Here is a 23,922-nt window from a genome sequence, read left to right as displayed (position 1 = left end):
CTCCTTAAGCTAATTAGCATTAACCTCAGAATGGTTATTATTATGATATTATAACTAACATATATATACAAAAGATAGAATATAAAAGTGAATTAAAGTTCGTAAAAAAAATTATAATAATAATTCTTGGCTTTTGGGAAATAAAAGAAAATAATCCGGAGTACTTAACCATATCAGATTGCATGCATAGCAACGTCACAGGATATAGCATGCTCTTTGGATGCGCCTAAAGCTATGTCAGGAAAGAAAACAAAGGGACCAACTTTATACACACTGGCTGGGATCTCACGAGAATCTCCATCAGATGAGCACAAAAAAGGAGAAACATCAGAAGGAATCCAAAACATCCCGCGTCTACCTATCCATCCCCACTTCTGAGCACCATAAGAGACCATTACACAGTTCAGAGAGATGTATATAGGCAACAGCATGCATGAGAATGAGAAATGGAGATACGCTTTTCTTCTCAAGTAGCCGCCACTGCTTTTGAGGAGCCGTCTCCGACGGATGACCCAAAAGATGATAGCAGCCACCCCTTCTTCTGAGCACACTCCACGTAGAAATTAAATTTCTCCTCTGCATTCGGAATGTCGAGAGCCAGATCATCCATCCCATCCTTGATACGGGTGAAGCCTTTGGTCATCTGATTGATTGTGATCAGGCCTTCATTGAAACAAACTTGAAGCAGATCCAGCATCCTGTCATTCTTCTTCTCCATTGCCATGACCAACGCCTTCTTCACCACCTCGTGGTTAAAGAAGGGCATTCCAAGGTCACGAATACATTGGCAGGCTTCACCCAGAACACCTCCGCTCTCATACTCCTCCAGTAGCTTCAATATCTTATCCTTTGCATCTTCTACAGCCCAGCCAGTCCCACCTCCCCAGCACCTCAAGAGCCTCTCACCAGCATGACGGGCAGCAATAAGTGATCGAGCCATGCGCACTGTCTCACTTCCACTGCAATTTGGTTGCAGCTTGCTGCCTATATCCTCTAGATTCAAAGGGACCAAGACGTCATCAATTACAGCCCTGGCAAGAAAGAGTGCAAGCTCATTTGAAGCATCCAGAATGTCCAGCGCTGTATCTTCTGCAGATTCAAGAAGCATGATGAATCCATTAACTATATCTTCAGTTGAAAATATCTCAATGTGAAGAGCTGAAAGCAGCACAGATGCCATTTCCTTCTCCCTATTCTTCCTGTCCATGGCCAGGGTGATGAGCTTTTTCAGGAAAATCGGGTTAAACTCAGGCATTCCAAGATCTTCAAGACTTCGAATCAATTCAGGGATGTCATCTGATAGAAAATACTCATGAATTATTGTCACAACCTCTTCCTTAAACCGCTTTACTTTCTCATCTTCAGCTTGTGCCTGTCCATCTTCACCTGATGATTTCATGAATGAAGCATCAAGCCATCCTTCCGAGATAGCCTTGGGGACGAGGGATTGAAACAAAGATTTTGCAGATGGAATGTCAAGAGCAAGGTCATCAAGGCTCTCTTCCAATCGAGCAAAGCCCTTTGCCATTTGACTAGAACTTATGAGGCCTTCTTCAGAAGCTTCCTTCAACAGCTTCAATATAAGTGGTTCTGCAGTTCGGATCTCCATGGCAAGAACCAAAGCCCTCTTAACAACCTCATGATGAAAGAAAGAAACTCCTAACTCCCTTATGCACCTGCAGGCTTCAACAGCATCTCCACTCTCCACATATTCCCTCAATAGATCAGCGATTTTTTTCTTCACTTCCTCAACAGTGATGTGGGTGCTTCCACCCCACCTCCTCTCCACAAGTTCTGCATGGTGTGGGGCTGAAAGATAGTTCTTTTCAGTAGTTTGCAGAACTTGAAATCCCTTTGAGGATTCTGGTAGGGCCTTCTTTGCTCTGGTGAGGAAAGCGGGAGGAAGGATATCATCGACCACAGCACGAGCTACAAACAAAGCAAGGATGTCAACTGCATCCAGTATGTCAACTGCAAGATCATCAGCGGACTCTAGAAGTATGACAAACCCATCCCTAATCTGGGATGGGCTGATGACATCAGCATACAGTGCAGAAAGCAGGACTGAAGCCATTTCCTTCTCCTTATCATGCCTGTCCATGGCCATGGAAACAAGTCGCTTGATAAAGTACAGATGATAATTGCTAGACCCAAGCTCTCTGAGGTCAGATGCAGCCACTTCCACATCGCCGGTACTAAAGTACTCCTCTATTATTGAAACAACAGCCTTCTTATAGTCATCTAAAGGATCTGAGATGGTTGCCCCAACAAGCTGATACGGCTCCTGTTCAATAATAAGATAGAAGGGAGAAATCTACAAGTCATGATACGAGCATTTACCCAAAACAGTTCAGAGGTGAATAGCAAGCAATAAAGAACAAAAATAGGAGCACTACAAGACTAAGAACCAGGCATATATACATTTACCCAAGAGCATCAACAAACACAAAAAGATATATTCAAAAAGTTCGGGATGAATAAATCACATTGCAGGAACAGCACTTACCTCTCCACTATCATAGTTAGGATCATTTCGATCAATATGGGATTCACCATCAGTGTCAAGCAGTTTTCCCCATGTTCCCTTGCCACCACCACCATCTGAAATGATCGAAAAGAGGACAAACACTAATCAGCATGAAGATAACCAGAACTTTTTCTTATAAAATATAGTGTCAATCAAACTAATAATTCTTTCTTTATTGGCCATGCTTGCAGGAGTTTGTAAGCAACCTGATCTAATATGCACTAATTTGTTCTCTCTTCATTGGATTGGTTATTTAGTGCCAACTAATGATTAGCATGTCAAAATGGTGTGGACTTGCTGTTCAAGGAGCTTTATAATCAAGTGCAATATAGTGCGCACCAAATTGAGACACAATAACGTGTAGACCACTTTTTCTGTGTTCTGAATCCCAAAGGAGCCATTGGTCCTCTACAGGCCAGGCTCCCCTCAAACCAAAAAGTCCCAGTCATTCAGTATGAAGATACAAGACCAGTATATATCATCAAATTTGTAGTATTTGATATTCTTCAATTCCTTCAATCAGCATCATCAACATACAACTAAACATTATACTACATTAGATTAAAGTTGGATGGCATTCAACCATTGAACTGAGTATTATGGCCCTTAACTTCCCTTTAAAATTTATACACAGGTCACTTTCACTGTGAAGGTTATATTGTATCACCAGAATAAATATTTCACAAACTATGCTGATCAGAGTAGGCAATGAGGACAAATTAATTAATGTATCAGCTTTTAATAACTTTAATCTTACAACTATCATGCACTAAGAAGAAAATGAAAATCTCCTTAGCCATACATTATGCTTATTATCATCAATAATATCCAGAGTTTCGTGGGCTCATATACACAGTTATCACCGCTTTCAGCAGATAATAGATGCAAAAAAAATCTTATCGCGGATGTAAAGATAATATATCTTCTAAATGTAGATAAACGGCCTCCACAAGACACATTAAAAAGTTTAATCATAAAGGAAAAGTTCACAAGGAACATACTCATCCTTAAACATTCTAATAAATATTCTCATAGACCCACAAGCTTAAACTATGCGATAACAATTATTAAGTTCAGTAAAGTACACTGCAAGGAGTCGTTTCACACATTCTCAAAAAAGCAGCACATTGCTTGTAGGTTTTCAATCAATTTCCATATTATCACGCAGTTATCCCATTTAACTACCATTGATCTTACCTTCTATCCAAGCATATTTTATCTGAAATATATAAAGTTAATTAAGCAATGTTCTAACCTCCATCCAATACATCTAGTTTCAATCCCTCAAATAAATTTAAGATAATCCGAAAGCATCTCATCCCAAAATACATTGGCACAATTGCACTAGATCATCAGAATGACCATATGAATGTAAGCAAGATAAAAAGCTAAATCGATTCAAATTTTATATTGATATTCAAAACAAAGGAAGCTATACATCCATTAAGCATATATCAAGCAAGCTATTACTCACAAGTAATCATACAAATTATAACGACTCCATTTGCAACCCACCTTTCTTAACACGCACATGCTTCCCCGAGTGTGATCTCCTGACATGCCTCACCGCAACCCCAGCAGTACCGGATTTCCCCGCAGCAGGAACTTTTAAGTGATGGTCAGAGAACAATGGGGATGGAAACAAACCCTTGGGAGACGAAGACAACACATTCTCTGCATTTTGACTCGCTGTTTTCAACATTTCCCTCTGCTCATCCGTCAGAAACCCCTCACTCGTCGCCATTTTTACACTTGTCCACTTCTATACAATCCTCAAATCTAAACTGCAAGTTAAATAAAAATAAATAAATACAAAGGTAAACATTCTTAGTTTCTAAATAACATAAAATGAGTGAATAAAAGATATTTCATGAAATATAAAAAAGAAACAGAAACTGAAGGAAAAAAAAAATCAAAATGCTCACTCTCTTTCACTTTCCCTCCTTTTCTCAGTAACCGAACACTCACTCAAAGAAAACAACAACCGACAGTATCACTATCAGAGAGAGAAAGTCAGAGGATTGAACGTGTGAACACTTGAAGAGAGAAAAGATTAAATCTAAGAAACGGAGCCCGTAGCCGAACCCGATACTTCTGTGCTTGGCCCGGATCTCGAGCCAAGACAGACAGGAGAAGCAGCCGGATCTCCAAATCGAAGCACCTCCGATTCGGATCCTGAAGAAGAAGAAAAAAAGCAAGATTATTGAATTGAATAGAAGGGTAAAACCCTAGATGAGATGGAACGAAACGAAGGTCCGATACGAGTGGATCCTGGATTGAAGTAGTAAGTCAGAGTAAGGTATTCTCCTGTCTCAATCTTTAGTTAAGGAGAGGGGAGAAGGGTGGGAACTGGGAAGGAAATGGATGAGGACGGTGGAGAAGAGGAAGTGTACGTTATTTATAGGGAGGCTACGATTACGGTTACACGTCACCAGGGGTTTTTGGGTATGTTACCGCTTGGGTATCCACGTGGCGTTATCTCTACAGAGTGTTCTGTCTTTTGTGTCCACTCGGCAGGGTTGGAACATCTTTAGGGTTTTTCCCAGCTACTTCAATTACTAAACAGCCCTTTGAAGTTATTCTATTCCCTTATTCTTTCCTTTTCTCTCTCGCGTGGAAATGGAAAGGAAAAATAATATTAAGGCGAGGGAGGGGATGGAGGGATAAGGCTCTTACAGGGCGGGGGGAGAACAAGGGATGCGTGAAGAGGAGATATTTGTATGGGTTTTTCTTTTTTTCTTTTTTGCCACAAGCAACGTGTTACGCTTTATCTTTTTTTCTTGATTTCACTTAATTTAAAGAAACATTCCTGGAATTGATAATGTTTTAAATTAAAGAAAAAGGAATGCTTTTACATATTTAAACAAGGGCGGCAAAACCAACGGGGATGAAAGGGAGAGCGGTAGACAAGCAAGGTCAGGTCCGTTGACAGGTAGAAGAAAATGATGAAAAGATTCTTAGATTTTATACTTGTGAAGTCAGGGGAAGGAAGCTTTGAAGGATTATGGGTCTTTTCATGGCTGATTGCTGGGCTTTGTAGATTGTTCTTGCAACCTTTTTTTTTTAGTGCATGTTTAAATGGAGAATATGCTCGAATAGAGACATAAATCTCTCATTGAGACTATTGGTAGAGAAAGTTTTCTTTGAGACATTGCATAAAGACATTTAGAGATTTTCCATATGAAAACATGAGGTTTTTGTATGAAAACAAAGATTTCGTGTGAGATACGAGGGCAGTGGTGCTCGCTTTACTCTATTTCACATCATTTTGAAATGTTCCTTCCTCGTGCTAGAGTTGTTTGTGTTTACATTAATTAGCTAGTGCACGTGGTGGAGCCATTTGTGATGGAAGGTGCAAGGCCTTGAATTATATTTAAGTGACTAATAGAGCCTTCATGAGCATGCTCACTTGTTATGTTGGTTGTTAGAGATTTTTAAAGCTGGTATACTTACGCTAGGAAGAAGATTCACTCTTCCATATTCAAGAGTTTCTAGGGTGTTAAGTCATGGAAAGAGCTAGAAAAGAAAAGGAACTAAGTTGGCTTTTGCTCAATTTCTCATGTACAATAATACCGGCAATTTCTCATGTACAATAATACCGGCAAGGACCTGTTTAGAAATATAATTGCGATTTTTTTTTAAAATGATTTTTATATTTAAATACATCATGATATTTTTTTTATTTTTTAAAATTGATATACTTTCACTAGAAAGAAGATTCCATATTCAAGAGAAAGAAGATTCCATATTCAAGAGTTTCTAGGGTGTTAGTCATGGAAAGAACTAGAAAAGAAAAGGAACTAAGTTGGTTTTTTCTCAATTTCCCATGGACGACATTATTGACAAAGTCGGGGAAAACTTCAAATGATTACAGATGGCTTTTATATACATAAAAATCTGCTTGTTATGTAATCTTGTGACATGACTATCCTAATTGCAGATGGACCTACTATCATTGTGAATAATTACATTATTACCTTGTAAAGTAGGGATGTTAAAGGTAAGGTCGTGGTGAATCAATCAAATCCATTTTAACAGGGCATTTCTTTTAGAAAGTTCGAACTTCAAAATTGAGCCTAAGTTTTTATCTTTTCAGATCTTAAATGTATCATCCATATACTATACAACAAACATTGCATTAGAAAATAATTTCCCTGTCCTCACCAAATAGCTCAAATAATTTCCTCGCAAGCAAATTCAATCAAAAAATGAAGAGACAAAATAAAGATTTCGCTGCACGCTCGAAACTTAAATCTCAACACTCGAGAAATTTACCTGTGGCTTATATCAACCCCTAGTAAATATAACACTCTTCATGCCAAGAAAATTGCTAAAAGATTTCACTTTCTACATAAAGGGGTTGAGCCTTGGGAGTATCAGATTGTTTGTCTATCTATGTTTCCTACTACACCATGCTGGGCCTCTGCGGCAGCAGAAGATTATAGAACTTGTCATGTAAAAAGAAATTCCTTCCCTTGCTATCAACAGCCTTTTTCCATCCACACCATCCACCATTTACAATTTTCTTGTGATCATCATTGCCAGTATAGTGAGGATCAAGTATTAGAAATGCACAATCTCCACTCACTTCATTGTAATCAACTCCTAGAAGGGTGTATGCAAGAACACCACCACCTACATTTACGTACAACACAGTAAGAGACTAGTATTTTGGTTATTCAGTTTCTATATTTTTACTTTCTTGTGGAACACTATACAACACCATGCAGAAAAGTGTTCCATCTTAGCAGGATCGATCTTTTCATAGAGAGAAGATGCATTCGGTAGAAAAATAATTGGGAGAAACCATATCTATATATTTTATCCACTTACCAATCATGATAGGTGTTCCTTGATTCTCAAAGTGCAAGGCCAGCTCTCGACATTTTTCAGGAAGCTCAGCTCCGGATCTAACATTTATGATCTTGCAACTTACCTGTTAAACACAGCAAATCATCCTGTCAAAACCCAATGGCAGAAATTTGACATTTCAAAAAATTCTGATCACGCTTGCAACAGTATATGCAAATGCCAACTAAAAACCCCCAATATCAGTTATAAAAGTTAGTTTTGAAGTTGGATGGCATGCATACGTACGCCCAGAAGTTTGTCTAAAACAAAGCTCAACTCAATAGCACCAATCCATTCACGTGATCCAATAAAAGAAGGATCTTTATCTCCGATCTCCACAAGTGCTTGTTGTATTTCCCTACAACAAATGCTGGTTTATCAGAATGAATCACATATTGAAACCAGACTTTTTTTTATCAAGTACAGCTATTAGGCCAACTGAAGCACATGGTAAAGGTAATCTTAAAAACTCCAAAATGTTCCTGGTATTCATACCTATGTGAAGGAACATCAATGGATGTGTAGTGTTGGAGTCTGAACCATGAAATGATAGTCTGCAGAGAGCGATAAGCACAGCCCCAGCCCTATCAAGTACATGATGAACATGATACAGTTAGGAATAATGTGTGAAAGATGATTAATATATATGCCAGGAATTTCCTAACAATGCAGTAAATAAACACCAAAACACAGAGACTCCGGAATTCCATAAAAAGTCAACAAATCACAACTGATCCAACACAAGATCAAGAAATAAATATATAAAAGCCTTGAGATGCTCTTGTTCCACATTAGCAGCAGCATTAAAATTGCTGTAGTTTGTAGCTCATAGAAAGTGAAGCAGGGCAGTATAGTAAAGGGGTATTAGAAAAAATTATTAAAACTCCTTTAATGGTTAGGATTCCTTGGGTGGTTTAGGATCTACTATAAATACATACTTTGTAACCCTATTTTGACACAGTGAAAAAATAAAAGCTCCTCGCTCCTGTGGATGTAGGTACATTGTCAAACCCCATTAAATCTTGTGTTCTTTCTGGTTTCTCTTCTATTGCAATATTCATCAATAATTGTTGTAGTCTTTCACAACAAGAAACATACTATCAGGAAGAGTGACTGTGATCATTTACCCAATATACCAATGTTTCCACACAACCAACTTAAGTGCCCCTGTATATACCTCAGCTATTAAAGAATAGGATGAATGTTCAAAACAAAAATCTACCAGAGAAAGAAAGTTTCATTACTGAATCATCAAAGCCATCTTGAAGATAGTGATGGTATTCATAAGAACCTTGAACCAGAGAGACAACGCCTCCTGAGACTGCATAAAAAGTACGAATTCAGTATGAATAGGGTTGAGGAACTGCTGGATAACAGAAAAATAAACAGCAGCAGCACTGACCCCCGCTACTTGGAATCCCGATATGTACATCTTTGAGCAAAGAAGGCCCTGATGTTATCATAGAAATATGTTAAGGTTAGTACATAAAAGACAGAATAAGTGAGAAATAGGAACATAAAACATGAGAGGTAGACGCCCACTGCAAACCATGCAGAATGTTTCCTATTTGAAACTAAATGGTTACCTTTTCGTTTAGAGTTGTTTCCTGAACCATCCTTCATCATAGAGAAATCAAGAGCATTAGCAATTCTTAGAAGGGGACGATCAAAAGGTAATCCCAGTCTCGTGTGTAAGGATCTTCTGACTTCAACTGCACAAAAAGCAAGTTCAAGTGACTTGAGAGAACACAGGATTCACATGTGATTATAACCAGTAAACTAAGAGTAGACCAAGCTACAATATAGAATCTGCCCTGGCTCATCTTTGAAGTTATTCACTTGCTAAAAAATAGCTCCATGAAAAACACACCAAAAAATTACTCGTGTGAAAGATATGCTGACATGTATGAGAGCTTCATATGAACTGATATTGCTGCATAAGCTGGCTAAAAGGCAAGCTTCACATGCTAATCCAAGTGTTTAAAACAAAAGAGTATGCAATGAAGTCAATCAATATGGTTTCAGATTCTGTATGTGCTACTTCCAAACCACTAAAAGGAAGGAGGGATCAATTTTGGTTGATAGCGACCTCTGCAACCACTAAAAGACAGGACAAATCTTTCTTTTTTTTTTGGAAGGTCAATTCTCTTAAGACAGCAGAAAGTTTGGCTTTGCCACTACTTAGTGCTTACCTTGTTTCAATTCTGTCTCCCCATAATTGAGTTCATAGATAACTGTTATAGGATGCAACAGCCCAGGTGGATTAAAGTGATATGAACATAGCTGCAAAGAAAAATAAGACTTCCTGCTTAATTGGAGAAAAAAGAACATGATAGGCGACAGTAATTTTTGCATCAGTAACAAGAATCTTTGGAATTAGTGGGCGATAAAGGCAACAATGATAAGGACATTCTGCTCAGGTCAATTGTAGAGACAAAAGCACATGGATATTATGGTGCTTTGTCTTAATGGTCTTTTAGAAATTTACTGTTTTAGAAGCATATTTTACTTTAAGCCTGTTTGTTTTTGTATTTTAAAAGCACTTTTAAATTTATTTTTTTTTTTTTCAAATCGTTTTGATGTCAAAAATAAATTTTAAAAAATGAAAAAAAGTTATTTCATTGGATTTCCAAGCGAAAAACACTTAAAAAAACAATAACTACCACAATACCAAATGGACTCTTCAAAACCCTGTTTTTTGAACTCAATGTAACCTGTACTTAGTTTTATGAAGATTGGAAGCTATACATGACATCTCTGACTTTATTGCAAAATTCTGAAACCTATGCAATCGAAAGCTAAATTTTTACCACCACTAACTACTCTATGGGTACCTCTCTCCCTTGCTCTGCTAAAACTCAACAACTATATAGCTTGGTTATTTTACATCAGCTTGCACATAACACAAGTGTATGGTTTGTTTTTTAAGATGCATTGACAATGTCTCACCTGTGGGTGTTGAACTAAGAGTTTGGGCAAGACTGCCTTTTTCATTGAATTGAACTGGTCAACTAAAGCAGGGATGATCAACTTTGAAATTGCAGACATCAACAGAAGATCCTTTGCCACATAGCAGAGCACTTCCAGCTCAAAATTCACAAAAAAAAGTCTGGCTTCTTCCAAAGCTGAAATCACAAAGTCAAATTTGCATTGCAGTGAGTTAAGACATGAAACCACTGTGAAATTGCGACTATAACTATTGTCATCCAAATACATTGAACATAAACAAAAAAGTATATAAGATTGAAGCTGATACCTGGAAAATATTCCGCAAGGGGTGCTGAAGTTTTAGGGGACTTTCCTGAACTATTGAACAGAAAGCTCACTTGGATTACATCTGCATTCTAAGCAGAAAAACATACATTAAGAAAAAAAGGATAAAAGAAAAGGAAAAAAAGAATGCTGGTCATTTGTGATAATTCATGACGAATGCAATGCCAGATCAGACAAACTGCCTAAGAAATCAAAAGTATTCAAGAACCCCCTTTATCTCCAACATGAAAATCATGCCATGAGAAACAGCTAAAATGCTATTTCTTTACCTCTACAGAAATCAATCCCGGGGAAGGTTTGCTTTTCAAACAAAAGTGTGCGCATGTCAATTTTTTTGCATCAGAATCTTGAGCAGCTTTGTCATCCACAAGCTTGATATTTGTGAGATCTGTGTTAAAATCCAAGTCCACACCACGGATAATGACAGGTTGAGGTACACTTGATATGTCTTTGCTTAATCTTTCTACCATGTAGGTAGCCAATGGGTCTTTGAAACTGCTAGCAACCGCTTCAGCTGCACGCAAGTACATCTTTTCTGCATCTGAGATACAACAATAGGACCCTTTAAATGAGTATTACTGAAAGTGTCCGATTTATAACATCATATACACATTTGTGAAGAAACTAAGAACACAGATTCCAATAACTAGGACATGGTTTGAGAAAGAAACAACTCGATTCACCCAGCTCACAAAGCGTTCAACTCTAACTGCCTGAAGCCACCCCAAGGGTTATATGATCCTCTAAACCCCTACCATTTGTGTGCCTTTGCACTTGCCACCTTAACCGAAAATATTTTCAGCATCAGCTAGAATTAAAACACTCCTCGTCAAGGATGCATTTTTGGTCCTTATTGCACCTCTTAAGTGGATAATTTTCTCTTAATCAGTGTCCTTTTCAAATCTCTCATATCTCCATTCCTCCATGTCCACACAATCACATTGACTTTGAGCTCCTTGAGTAGGTTCCAACTTCCACATCAAACTCTCCATTAATCTTGTTTCTAATACCATTTTTAAGATCTAAACTAACTAGAGATACCAAAAGTAATTAACAAAAACACTAACTTTTAACACCCAATAAATTCCCCATACTTGAATTTTAACTTCCAAATTTAAAAGCACAATAACAATAACAATAACAATGATGATGACGACGACTAGTTAAGACTCACCAGCCTCGTTCTTCACCGGAAAATAAACCGGCATTTTAATAGGAAGATTACATCGAAACAAACAGCCTCTCTCCCAAACAAAATTCTCCTGATTCTCTTCATAAACAACACTATCAACGGCCGTTACATTTCCATTTCTCTCCACAAAAAACTTAACATCACCACCACTCAAACCCGCAACCGCACCAATCAATTCTCGATTCTCCAAATTCTCTCCTCCACCACCAATTACAAACTCTCTCAATTTCCTCGCCCAACCGATCGCCTCTCGAGCATTCTTCTCACCATCTTCAGAACTCGAACCTCCAGCAACTAAAGCTCCGATTACGTCAAATCCTTTTATCAACAGCGTGCGCAAGTCGTCTGCGAAAAAAAAATGGTTAAATAAAAAGGAAATCAGACAGTGTTAAGGAAATTGTGAAATTTAATAGATGCAGAGAGAGAACCTGATTCTTTGATGAAGTCTGGAGAGGAAGAGGAGGAGGTGGTGTGAATGGATTTTAAGGTGGAAATGATAGTGAAAGGAGGGAAAAATGGAGATCCGATAAGCCATTGGAGACCCGGTTCATTTTTTATTAGTATTAGTCTAGGGCACAATATTTTTATTGTATCCTCATCGGTTACCTTCTCCGTTGCTTTCATTTCTTCTATCTCTGCTCAACTCAAAAATGCTTCAAGCTCATGCTGTGTATATCACAGGGAGTCGATCTGTTAAATTTGGTTGTTGCGTTTTGGGCCTTTCATATGGGCGTTGGTTGTTGTGTTTTGGGCCTTTAAGATGGGCTATATATGACAGGGAGTCAGTCTGTTAATATGGGCTTTGCTTGTTGTGATTTGGGCCTTTATTATGGGCTATATATATATAATTTTTTTTTCAAGTAAAAAATTATTTTAAAAAACATTATACACTATAATTTGATATACACTTTATACATACATATTTAATATTATGATGCAAAATAATGTTTAAAAATACATTTTTACTTAAAATACCTCAAAACAATTTTTTAAGATTTTCTTATTTTTATACACTAAAAAAACATATAATTAAGGGATGAAAAGAATCACATTGATTGTTAAGATCATCCGTGCTACCATGATTTGAACTAGCTACATACTGAAACTACTTCAATTTGAAAGAGCTACGATATTCATACACTGATATGCCCAGAATTCTGTTTATATGTATATATATGCATTAAAAAATGTGCAATGTACAAAAAGCATATTTGAAGCTCCTCTGCAGCCCACAGAAAAGTTCTTTAATCTTTCCTTATGCAGCAGATCTACTTAGCAGTGGCGCAGGGAAGAGCCCACCGAACCAGAGGTGATCTTCGTTGCTGAGGGGCCAGCTCCCATGCCTGAAACATTGACACCCCTTTACTCACAAATGCAGGAATCAAGTCAACATCGAATATGGCGGTGCTAGCAGTATTTTGGTGACTCAGTTGTGTTTCTAACTCAGAGAAGTTAGATATTCGCTGTGCATCTTGTTTGCAGCAAGCAAATTCATGATTACCAATTGAGAATTCAAGAACCAAAAACAAAATAAAATCGAGGCAGATGATAAAAGATGGCGTGAGAAAAAGGAGAGTTTCCCAACAGGAAATAGCATCCAATTATCAATACCAGATTAACATATTATTGGCCATTAAGTAACTTTCAAGAAATGTCTAGTTTTAAAAGCATCTCCGGTTTTACCTTGTTTGCCAGGAACGTGGGAGTTCTCCAGCAAAGAGCAACCGAATCCTCCCTTAGCCTGCCAAATGAGGGATCGAAGAATTTGATAAGTACTTGCAGTGCGGAAAAAAGAAACGAAAATACAGAACATGGAAGAGTAATCTTTCAATAACAAGTGCGTTTACACAACATCACATTTGCACTTGGTTAGAGACCACCTGACAAATGTCTCATTGTTGCACTGATAATGATACACAGTAAAGCTAAAAACTTTACTCGCTGCACAGCTCACCTTAGGAATAAACTTCCACTATTCAAGGAGTCTCGCGCAAGTTCTATTGAACACAAAGCATGTACAAATGAGATAGGATGCTTGGAGAGCTCTTACCCATTCTCAGTGGTGGAATTGTCGTCGTTGCCACTCAAAACATATGAATCATTGGCTTTAGTGCATGTTTCAATAGGTTTCTTCTTCCCATCTGGTTCTCTTGATGATTACCTTTACAAACCATTTGAGTATTCTCTGAAGAAAGTAACATCTTTTGCAGTCTGAGACTTTTAGGAAAGCAGTTCGGCTGATCCTGAGCCTCTTGACTAGAGAAAACTGTATAGTCAAGGTCGTTTCCCCCAGCCTTTGAAGAAGAAAATCCATACCCAGGGGTTTTAGATGTATCATCATGAAGTGATCTGAGAGATGAGGTTGTCCCTACGCTCAGCACATTCCCTTCACTATTTCTTAGAGCCCTCACCACTTCCACTCTGTGATAACAGTTGTGTGGTATCTGGGATTGAGAGTCAGAGGGGCAGGCTGAAATAGCTTTCTCTCTTATCATAGGCCTTTCAGAGATGTGATCAGAGTAGTCGGAGTCAATGCCACAGTCAATGGGTGGTTGTGATTTGTGCCTCATTCTCCGAGAACAACTAAAAAAACAAAAAGATTGCTTCCATAGTTTGGCACATTTTGATGCAGGAGGAGCACAAAGTACAAGATTAATCCGAATTTCAACATTACAACCCAAAATTGTTTGCAGCAAACTTGCAATAAGCTTCCATGACTTTTCAGCCTTGGATGCATAGTCAGAATGATGGAATTCCAATTCAGCTACTGCCAGACCTGAAGTGCAATATATTCATCACTTGCAAGATAGAGAAACACATTCCATGCATTCAAAAAAATGTATAATTAAGCTGGTAAAGAGAACCCTTTGAGCAAAGATGAGATATATTCTACCAACATCTACAGGGTTTATGAAGGAAGAAAGTGATCAATATGTCCACATGTTGCCATGCCATTACAACTTTCAGCTTGCCAATACAAGCAACTAAAGCATGGTAAAAGCAAGCTTCATGAAGAGATTTGTGACAGCAAGTCCATTAACCTGTTTGTTTAATAGCATTAAAGCAAGTAATTATTAGGATAGGCATCCCTAGTTATGGTGCAATCTATAATTTTATATGGTTTTCAATGCAGTAGACTGACATAAAGTTTGCTTATGAATCCATTGTTCGAAAGTCATTTAGTGACACTGACGGCATAGTACTTGTATGGCCAATCCTTCATGTGCTAAATGAGCTAAGTATGGTAAAGGTAGAAGCAGAGACTTGAAGAAAAAAAACATTGCGTGAATGTACCTCTATTAATATGAAGAGAAGATAGTTTCCCTTGTTTCCTTAGGAAATTCCTGAGTGAATTTGATTGGCATAATTCACTGGCTCTCTTCCATATAGTATCTAATGTCGCTTGACAACCCCCTTGTAATTGTGATTTTTGCAACTTACTGTCTTCACATGAATACAGGGCAAGATGCTTCAAGCTCTCCCCAGTGGATGGTGTACTGGAAAAGCCTCCATCTGTATCCAAAAGAATGAGCTTTATTTGAGAAAGAGAGAGAGAGAGAGAGAGAGAATACACTTAAATGAACTGAATACTACAAAGACAATTAATTAGTGCTTATGGTTAACATCCTGACCTCTGTCATGCCCATTTCTGATTGAAGACTTTGAATCATTCACATCCACAGCCGAGGCTTCCAGTGAGCTCAACTGCAGGAGAGCTGCCGTGAGCCATGTACTTTGGTTTCTTGACATTCTCAGTTGCTTCTCACTTTCAGAAAGTATTTTCAGGGCATGACTCAGTCTCTGCATGTCCCCTTCAGCTGTAAAAAAGGAAACTTGCAACTTTCATCATATAAAAAAGATATGCAAATATAGTGACAAATAAAAGTAGATGACACAACTAAAAACAAAGGGTGAATATGTACATCTTGACGTTAAAAACAACACACAGTTTAAACAGGCATCACATGCTAGATAGTCAAGTGGTAAATATGCTAATGATATTCCAGCAAAGCATCTAGAGTTTCCCATGGGTGAAAAATCAGTATGGATCTGGCCTATAATGCTATGCCTGGAGCCATGCATGCCCATTGTCTGTACACATTGTGACAGGTCATTGTCTGTACACATTGTGACAGGTCACTGATGATTAAACTGGTGCCAAGCAGTTTGACCTTGTTTGGGACAGTTCACTGAACTGATAAACTATCATTAGCCCAATTCATCCTGCCATGCCCGGTGGCTTTAACCGACAAAGAGTGAACTTGCAAAGTCAGAAAGAATGCACGATGAAATACCAAATGAGTCTTTAGGAACCATTAGCAAAGCATTCATGTAAATGTTACTTACAATAACAGTTTTTTCCAAAGCTAGACAGGAAAGATATTTGAAAATACAAGACTTACAAGAATGCTTCCTTGAAAACTTTCTTCTGACTTCAGAACTATCATCTTTGCATTTACCAGCAAGAACATCCATTATGAGATTTGCCAGCTGAGATACCAGTTGCATAGGATCAATCCTGGACCTCATCAACTCTCTGGCTCTTATAACAGTGCTTGAAGTATCAGACGACAAAGCCAGATCCAGCAAGCCAAGCAATTCATCATCAGAAACAACTCCAATCTGTACAATAACATGACCATTTTCTGTTAATTCAATGAGAAGAAATATGCAATAAATATTCATAAGAAAAGTGATCACTCACAAGTTCATGGGCCATGGTCATTGTGATTCTTTTACCGAGCAGACTCAATTGATCAAGCATAATTTCTGCATCCCTAAGGGAACCACTTGACTTAGTCGCAATGAAGTCCAAGGCAACCTGATCAAAGTCAAGGGCTTCTTCAACACAGATATTCCTTAATCTGCCAGCTATATCAGCTTCTTTTATCTTTGGAAAATGATACTTTTGAGACCGAGTGACTGCATTTTTCGGTAGCATATCCAGTTCAGGAGTGATCATTACAAAGACAACATTTTCAGAAAGGTTCTCTAGGCTATTCAAAACAATTGCCCATGTCTCTCCATGCAACAAATGACACTCGTCAACAATGAAAACTTTGAAACGTGATGAAATCGGTGGCATTGATGCATCCTTGATAAGGGATCTAATCCTTCTGGTCCGATTAATTCTCATAGAGTCCACTTCTTTCACATCCTGGCTCCTTCCAGAAAAGAACACATAACATTCTCGGCAGAGACCACATGGCTTGTACTCCTCATGTGAGAGGCAATTAAGGGCAGCAGCAAATATCTTTGAGGCAGAAGTCTTGCCAGTGCCACGAGGACCATGGAAGAGATATAAAGAGGTTATCCTTCCTCTAGAAATGGCACCCAAAAGGGACCTTACCACTACACCTTGTCCCACCAGTTCGTCAAAAGATTTTGGCCTAAATTTCTGACTCAAACTCCTAGGAGTTTCATTTGTAGCATGCTTCCAGCTCCTCTTCCCACAAGGGCTTGTCTCAGCTACATCCATGGACAACAATGGATTGCCTTCAGCATCAGAATATGGGTTTGAATCTCTGAGTCTTGGGGTTCTTGTCCAGCAGCAGCTTATCCCACATCCATGGTCTTTTTGAACCATGAAATCAGCCTCTTTGTTTGCAAACAATGACGTGCCTTGGCTTGAGAAGGCATCACTGACAGAAAAGCATGGAGTACCTACACAACTCAAAATGTCACCCAACCCACCGTATGACTGGACTTGATTTTTGTATCGAGATTTTCGTCTTGTCACAGACTGGTCTGTACTTTCTCCTAGTGGAGATCCTGCAATGGGTCCATTAGTTGAATCCACATCCTCCAAATGATTACTCGAAGGTGTGATGCATACCAAGTCCAGCTCTTTGTTCCTGTGACTGCCATAATACACTTCACTCATCGACATGTTTCCATTAATCTCTTCCTTGCAACTATCTAATCCTTCCACCTTTTTGGTCCTAAAAAGAGCATCCATATTTTTCACTCCACCCAAACTGTCACCGAAAATTAACTTGGATTTTTCAAAATCACTTCCCGAATCAAAATTATCAACTTGTTGCTTACTCTGTCCATCAAGACCTAAATTTTTCCATCCCGAAACACGATTATGGTTTGATCCACCTTCTTTGGAACCATTGGAAGACTGCAAAGATATATCTTTGGTGGAATTCGTTTCCCAGTTGGCATTTTCCAATAAAGCAGAGAATCTGCTCATAGAATTGGTTGAGGGATCCCTTAGTGACCTCACTCTCCTAAGGGCTATAAGGGTTCTTGTGATGGGAATATCAACAGAATGTCGCCGCCCATCTGCCATTTTCCAAAATCAAATAGGAGTAGCAAATGAATTCCTTCAGGACACTCCAAAATCAAATTTCAGGATCCATCACCATAGAGAGCTGCATTCCCATCCTGAAAGAACAAAAAAACCAAACATCGTAGATAAGAAACAAATCTCCATATCTTATCTATTCATTAAAGAGAAAAATGGGAGGGGGGGGCCTCAAAACATTTCAAAGGACCAAACAAGACAATCAGACCCTCTATTTCCTGCTCACCCTATAAAACCCATAACCTTATAGAACGGAAAGTAAACGGGTTTTTTACAATAACCATGAAATAGTAATTATAACAACAATTAATCTTCTCATTTTCATTTTCATCAAAGGAAAACCGGCATAACCAAGTGTGAGAAAAGAGAATTAAAAAAAAAAGTTTGAACCACAAAATAGTTAAAAAGGGCATGCAAGAATGTAGCACATCTTCTCCATCAACCACTTTAAAGGAAGAACATATATATATGTATATACATACACACACACACACACACACCTTCAGCCTCCAAATAGAAGCACGAGAGAGAAGGGAAGCAGTGTTTACAGTTGACAGCAGAGCATGCACAAACATTAAGCAAATCCCACTCCCCTAAACGGAGAGATTAGCAGTACTTAAACTAAGAAATTAAATAAAAACACATACACACCCTCACAGAGAGAGAGAGGGAGAGGAGAGAGGGAGAGAGAGAATTCAAGAATTCAAAGATTACAAACAAGAAGAAAAAATAACAAGTAACAAAGCAAAACAAGGGAAGAAACGACAAAGTACGAGAAAACCAAACACAGAACTTGAAATTAATTAGAAACGTAGTCGTACATCGTCCACACGAACATCGAAGTTAGCAGCAGACATTAAGGAGAAATGAGGTAGAAAATGAGTAGCGTAAAAGGCGGGATGGATACCAAATTAAGAGAAGAGAAGGTCTTGGTTTTGGAGCAAGAGATACCACGGTAGCAGCACTAGTTCAACTGCAAAACCAAAATAATGCTGCTGCTGCTGGACCCGCAGCTGAGTTGATGATAGAGATTTTGATGCTGTAGTGGTGGTAACTAGTAAAGCGGTAAATGTCATCCATTAATGACCACCGAGGTAGTCGCTTTTGATTCCATTTTAAACCATGAGAAATCCCATTGGACACAGCGCGTACACAAGGAGAAAAACGCTTTTTCTTTCGTTAAAAGAATTATAATTATAATTATATCATGACAGAGCCAGGAGTCAGGCAGAGGCACAGAGGTGAAGGCAGGGAGCAGGAGGAGTGGGGGACTCTGGGTTTCGGGTCGTTTCCTTTCTCTGCTCTGCCTGTCTCGACAAGAGAGCCTGCTTGGACTAGAGAAGGTGGTTTTGGTAATTTTATAATAACAGGAGGATATTCAGCCCGTTTCAGTTAGTTTACTTTTTGGTTGCTGACAGAAACTTTGGTGGTCCGTGCGTATGTGTTTCAGTCTCTTCCTTGGAGCGTTGCTCGCACGTGCCTTGTGGTCACTCAACTCACGTGAACACCACCGTTTTTTATTTTTCACATAGTTTTAAAACCCGGACCGGCCCGGCGGGTCGACCCGGGACCCGGCCGAACCGGGCATGAAACCGGGCCGGGTGAAGGCCAAAACCCGCTTGGGATTTGGCCCGGCCAAACCCGGTCGACCCTCCGGGACCCAGTCGACCCGGAGGGTCGACCCGGGACCCAGTCGACCCGGCTAAACCCGGGTGAGACCCGGTCACTTTTTTGGCCTCTGAAATGAACCTAAGCAAGGAGCCAGAAGTCCTTCTGCCTTCTGGTGGTGATGAGGTACCCGCTCATGCCTTGGCTCTGCTTCATCCTTGTAACATCCTTGTAACACTTGAACTCTTCAGAAGGAGACAGCTTGACTTTAGGCTGAATCTTGTACTTGTCAAGCCCAGCAGATCGCCAGAGATTTGTGAAGAACAAGGGTAAAGGCACGACAGAGAAGATCAGAAAAAGAAACAAGATGTTGTGGCAAAATAGATAATAATCAGACTTTTTTGCAGAGTAATTGAACCACAATGTCTCCGCTACAGTCAAATTCCTTCCTAGCGCCGCCGATGCCTCGTCGAGGGTGGAGTACGGGAGCATTGCGGCGGTGGAGAAGACAGAGGCTTCTTCACCTGGCTCATCACCGTGCCCAGCTTGGGTCCTTGAATCACCAATGCTTCCACTTCCACCTGAAAATTGCCGCAGATCAAACATAAGACTGATTTAAAACGAAGGCATGAATCGCGACAGCTCTCTTTCCCAAATAAATAAATGAATGAATGAAAAGAAGAGAGGAGAAAAGAAGGATAAAAAGTGCCAGAAAAATCTCCCACCACATCCATCTGTGCATTTCTGGAAAGTAATAGTGACAGATGAAAAGACAAACCAAGGTTTTTTTGGGTTGACCCGGATTAACCCGGGTCAACCCACCTGACCCGTGACCCAGAGAGTCGACCGGGTCAATGACCGGGTCGGGTTTCAAAACTATGATTTTTCATCATCGAAGTCTCTTGACTTTTATTTCAAAAAGTAGTTGGAGGATTATTAAATTGCTATTTTTTTAATTGATAACAAAAATAAATTTTAAAAATAAAAAAAAAACAACAATTGCCTATAAGATATTAATTAAAGACTGCAAAATGGACCGTTACCATTTGAAATAAATAGTGAAGTCACGGACTGAAAGGCGAGTGAAGAGGTGTAATAAAAGTAGTAACTATCTAGTTGGTCTGTTCCACGGAGAAGCTATGTTGAGCGAGAGAAAGATATTATGATGAAACCCAAAAAAAAAAAAAAAAGTGCTGTGCGCTGAGGAGCTGAGCCGGGAAGCCCTTTTTCAAAAAAGCTGTCAAAATAAAATACCATCACTTTTTAACTCCACCGTCCTCCTCCCCTTCGCTTCCCTGTTGAACCTGTACAAAACACACATGGGGCATATGCCCATGCCAGTCATGTGTACCTTATTACCGTGGCTACTGAGCACACGTGCCTTCACCGCCTGCACGAGCGGCGCTCAACGTCCCTGATCCGTATTAAGCATACGGGTTATCAGCGGGTCAAACTCATAACTCAAAAACTTGTTTAAAATCAAGACTCGTTTTAATTTTTATTTAATTTCTAATAAATAATATTTTTTAACTTAAAAAATATATTTTTTTAGATTTATCCATGTAAATATAAATGGACCAGCTTGAAATTTGCATTTATTTATTATTGAATCGACCATAAACCAATTTAATTTTTCTAGAAAAGTATTAAGAGTTTATTTGGCAGTATAGTTGCAGTTATTTTTTAAATAAATTTCATGTTAAAAATATTTTTTTATTTTAAAAAAATTATTTTTGATATCAACGCGTTAAAATAATTTTAAAATACTAAAAACATATTAATTTAAAGCTAATAAAAAATTTCAATTTTTAAAAAAAATGCTTTTGAAACATAAAAACAAACAGACCCTAGGACTATAAAAGACATACCAGACCTAATATATTAAGAATAAATTAAATGATATTGAGAATGAATTAATATATCTATAATTCTAATTTTCATATTACTCCTTTTAAAAGACATGTCAAACCTAATATATTTTAATTCAATTAAATAAAATGATAGTTTATTTTTTATTTTCAATCATTAAGATAGTTGTTTGAGATTATAATATTAATTATTTTTTAAAATAATTTTTATTAGTAAATATATAAAAATAATTTAAAATTATAAAAAAAATAATTTAAAAAAAAAATAAAGAGCACTTTTACTCGTGGGTGTTGACTCGAAGGGAAGTAACTGAATGAGCTGTAATTTTCAAGGTTGAGATTCTGTAGCAGAATCACAGCAACAATGACCTTAGCCTAGCCATGTCTGTCTAAACCGAGGCAGTAAAGAAGATATGCTCGTTCAATTAAAAGCCTGTCAAAGTTCTTTTTTTTTCACATTTATTTATGTTATTTCTCGGAGTGCAATAACGTTCTGATTCCTAGTTAATTTATTTATTTTATAAAAAGAAGCCAATCTCATCAGATTAACGTGATATTCTTCAATAACCTTCTTTTTATGCAGGACTAATTAGTTAATTAATTATTATAAAGTGCAAGTTGCCTGTTTACTCTAATAAACTTAGGTTAATTATTGTGCGTGGTTGATATAGAAGGGGTAATCAAAGACTAATCATTTTAAATGAACAAAAGTAGCATCCCATGAGGATTATTTAACAATTCGACAGCCCCACGACTAGCATGAAGATGGGTTAATTACATGAATACAAGCTACAAAGTGCTCCCATCGAGATGAATTTTTGGAGCTCTCTAGTGCCTCTATCCTAGGCCAAAAAAAAAAAAAGGGGGGGTTACAAAGGACTTAGAATAATTTTCCTGATTTAAAGCATCTCAATATTGAAAATTTCCTAGATCTTGACTTTAGGTTAATTGGCAATACAACTATCTTACAAAATCGTGATGATTTTAGATGGTAAAAGGGTATTTGTAAGTTGTTTTTAAATGTTATTTTGTTTAAAAATATATTAAATTTTTATTTTAAAAAAATTATTTTTTATATTAAAACATTAAAACAATAAAAAATTTTAATTTTAATTTTTTCTTTTATAAAATATATTTTAAAACACTACTGTAAAGGAGTGTTATCATGTTTCTAAAAAAATTAAATTTTGTTTTTATTAAGGATAAATTTTGTTTTATATTTTCAGATTATTTTAATGTGTTTATATTAAAAATATTTTTTAAAAAATAAATAAATTTTATTTAAATATATTTTTAAATAAAAAATACTTTAAATTATAATTACAAAAATACCCTAAACACGACTGCAAATTTGCAATGGGAGTAATTAGAGTCCAATCAATAAAAAAGAGTAAAAATTGAAGAGGCCTATGGCCTATAGCCTAGAAGGCTAGATAAAAAAAACCTATAATTTGACAAAGAAATTGTGAAAATAATATTTTTATTAAAAAGAAAGAAAGAAAGGAATCTGGTAATTAACAACATTGTTGTCAGAGCCACGGCAGGGGGGGAATACTAGCTAAAAATCTTGCTGGACAACCTCCTGTTTCCCTACATGCCCCTATCAAAATATGGAATAATAAATCGTAAGGTAAAAGTAAAGGTAAAGGTAAAAGAGCAAAACTGATTGAATTGAACCGCCGTTTACCTACGCTACCGCCATCTTTTTTTAGGCCCTGCTTTTGTAAAATTTCTTATTTTTTCTTCAAATTATATTTCTTAATATTTTTAGATTATTTTAAAATATTATATCAAAAATAAATTTTAAAAATTAATAAATTATTATTTTAATATTTTTTTTTGGTTAATTTTAATCAACAAATCACGAAGCAACTAGGCTTTAAGAAATTGCATAATCGAATCGAGCCCATTTATCCTCAGAGGGTTCTGGGCCCATTCGTCTCTGTATTTAACTGGCTATGCCTGAAAAAGGAAACATTGAAGCTTGTAGAGTCTACTCTAGCCCCTGTGAATAATTGACCACCGTTTATCCTGTCACCTGAACTTTGAAGGGAGGTTTGATCTCTCCTCAAAGTTTCCATTGACCACCATTGTTTGTGTCCTTGGATCTGGAGGGCGACGGATCAATAATGTGATGAATAGTTTGCCGTTTTCTGGGCACAATAATGCATCTCTCCTCCTCAAGACAGGCAGGATGCTTTTGGAAAGCAGAGTAAGATGTTGCTTCTTCGAAATGGAATGATATGCCTGTTGAAGTTCAAACGCTGCGAGGTCTTTTTGTGCAGACCTG

At 37.7% G+C, this 23,922-nt stretch overlaps 3 protein-coding genes across 4 annotated transcripts; all 3 read right to left on the bottom strand.

Moving 5' to 3' along the window:
- Positions 1-77: 77 nt before the first annotated feature.
- LOC118057634 (MA3 DOMAIN-CONTAINING TRANSLATION REGULATORY FACTOR 1) lies at positions 78-5,096 on the bottom strand. The gene is made up of 4 exons (XM_035070269.2): positions 4,453-5,096; positions 4,043-4,311; positions 2,507-2,601; positions 78-2,284 (listed from the first exon to the last, which is right to left on the bottom strand). The coding sequence occupies exons 2-4, from the start codon at positions 4,269-4,271 to the stop codon at positions 467-469; spliced, it is 2,142 nt and encodes a 713-aa protein (XP_034926160.1). The 5' UTR covers positions 4,272-4,311; positions 4,453-5,096; the 3' UTR covers positions 78-466.
- Positions 5,097-6,736: 1,640 nt separating this feature from the next.
- On the bottom strand, positions 6,737-12,524 carry LOC118057635 (probable Ufm1-specific protease). Of its 2 annotated transcripts, none has more exons than XM_035070272.2 (13): positions 12,272-12,523; positions 11,826-12,188; positions 10,921-11,192; positions 10,635-10,722; positions 10,328-10,503; positions 9,571-9,661; positions 8,965-9,090; positions 8,781-8,828; positions 8,623-8,699; positions 7,874-7,962; positions 7,625-7,736; positions 7,361-7,463; positions 6,737-7,162 (listed from the first exon to the last, which is right to left on the bottom strand). In XM_035070272.2, exons 1-13 carry the CDS (start codon positions 12,465-12,467, stop codon positions 6,933-6,935), a joined length of 1,971 nt encoding a protein of 656 aa, XP_034926163.1. In that variant the 5' UTR covers positions 12,468-12,523; the 3' UTR covers positions 6,737-6,932. The 2 variants fall into 2 exon arrangements, 1 of the variants encoding a protein (XP_034926163.1); XR_004688991.2 differs by having other exon boundaries at positions 7,023-7,162; positions 7,621-7,736; positions 12,272-12,524.
- Positions 12,525-12,652: 128 nt separating this feature from the next.
- LOC118057636 (protein STICHEL-like 2) lies at positions 12,653-19,568 on the bottom strand. Its single transcript, XM_073404917.1, is given in 9 exon segments — positions 12,653-13,186; positions 13,527-13,584; positions 13,894-13,978; positions 13,981-14,619; positions 15,138-15,356; positions 15,476-15,661; positions 16,247-16,466; positions 16,549-18,236; positions 18,978-19,568. Coding segments are annotated over 8 exon segments (3,075 nt in total). The 5' UTR covers positions 18,142-18,236; positions 18,978-19,568; the 3' UTR covers positions 12,653-13,111.
- Positions 19,569-23,922: the final 4,354 nt, after the last annotated feature.

The sequence above is a fragment of the Populus alba genome, chromosome 15, assembly GCF_005239225.2.
Source record: "Populus alba chromosome 15, ASM523922v2, whole genome shotgun sequence".
Taxonomy (NCBI): domain Eukaryota; kingdom Viridiplantae; phylum Streptophyta; class Magnoliopsida; order Malpighiales; family Salicaceae; genus Populus; species Populus alba.
Note: the sequence above shows the minus strand (reverse complement) of the source record. Positions and strands in the feature narration are given on the sequence as shown.

What these genes read in the sequence shown, in the direction of transcription:
- LOC118057634 (XM_035070269.2), bottom strand. Translation starts at nt 4,271, where the DNA reads ATGGCGACGAGTGAGGGGTTTCTGACGGATGAGCAGAGGGAAATGTTG. An exon ending in GCATGTGCGTGTTAAGAAAG is followed by an intron (nt 2,602 to 4,042) that starts GTGGGTTGCAAA and finishes CGATCATTTCAG; the next exon opens with ATGGTGGTGGTGGCAAGGGA. An exon ending in CTAACTATGATAGTGGAGAG is followed by an intron (nt 2,285 to 2,506) that starts GTAAGTGCTGTT and finishes ATTATTGAACAG; the next exon opens with GAGCCGTATCAGCTTGTTGG.
- LOC118057635 (XM_035070272.2), bottom strand. Translation starts at nt 12,467, where the DNA reads ATGAAAGCAACGGAGAAGGTAACCGATGAGGATACAATAAAAATATTG. An exon ending in TCCGGTGAAGAACGAGGCTG is followed by an intron (nt 11,193 to 11,825) that starts GTGAGTCTTAAC and finishes GTTGTATCTCAG; the next exon opens with ATGCAGAAAAGATGTACTTG. An exon ending in CCTTGCGGAATATTTTCCAG is followed by an intron (nt 10,504 to 10,634) that starts GTATCAGCTTCA and finishes TTGTGATTTCAG; the next exon opens with CTTTGGAAGAAGCCAGACTT.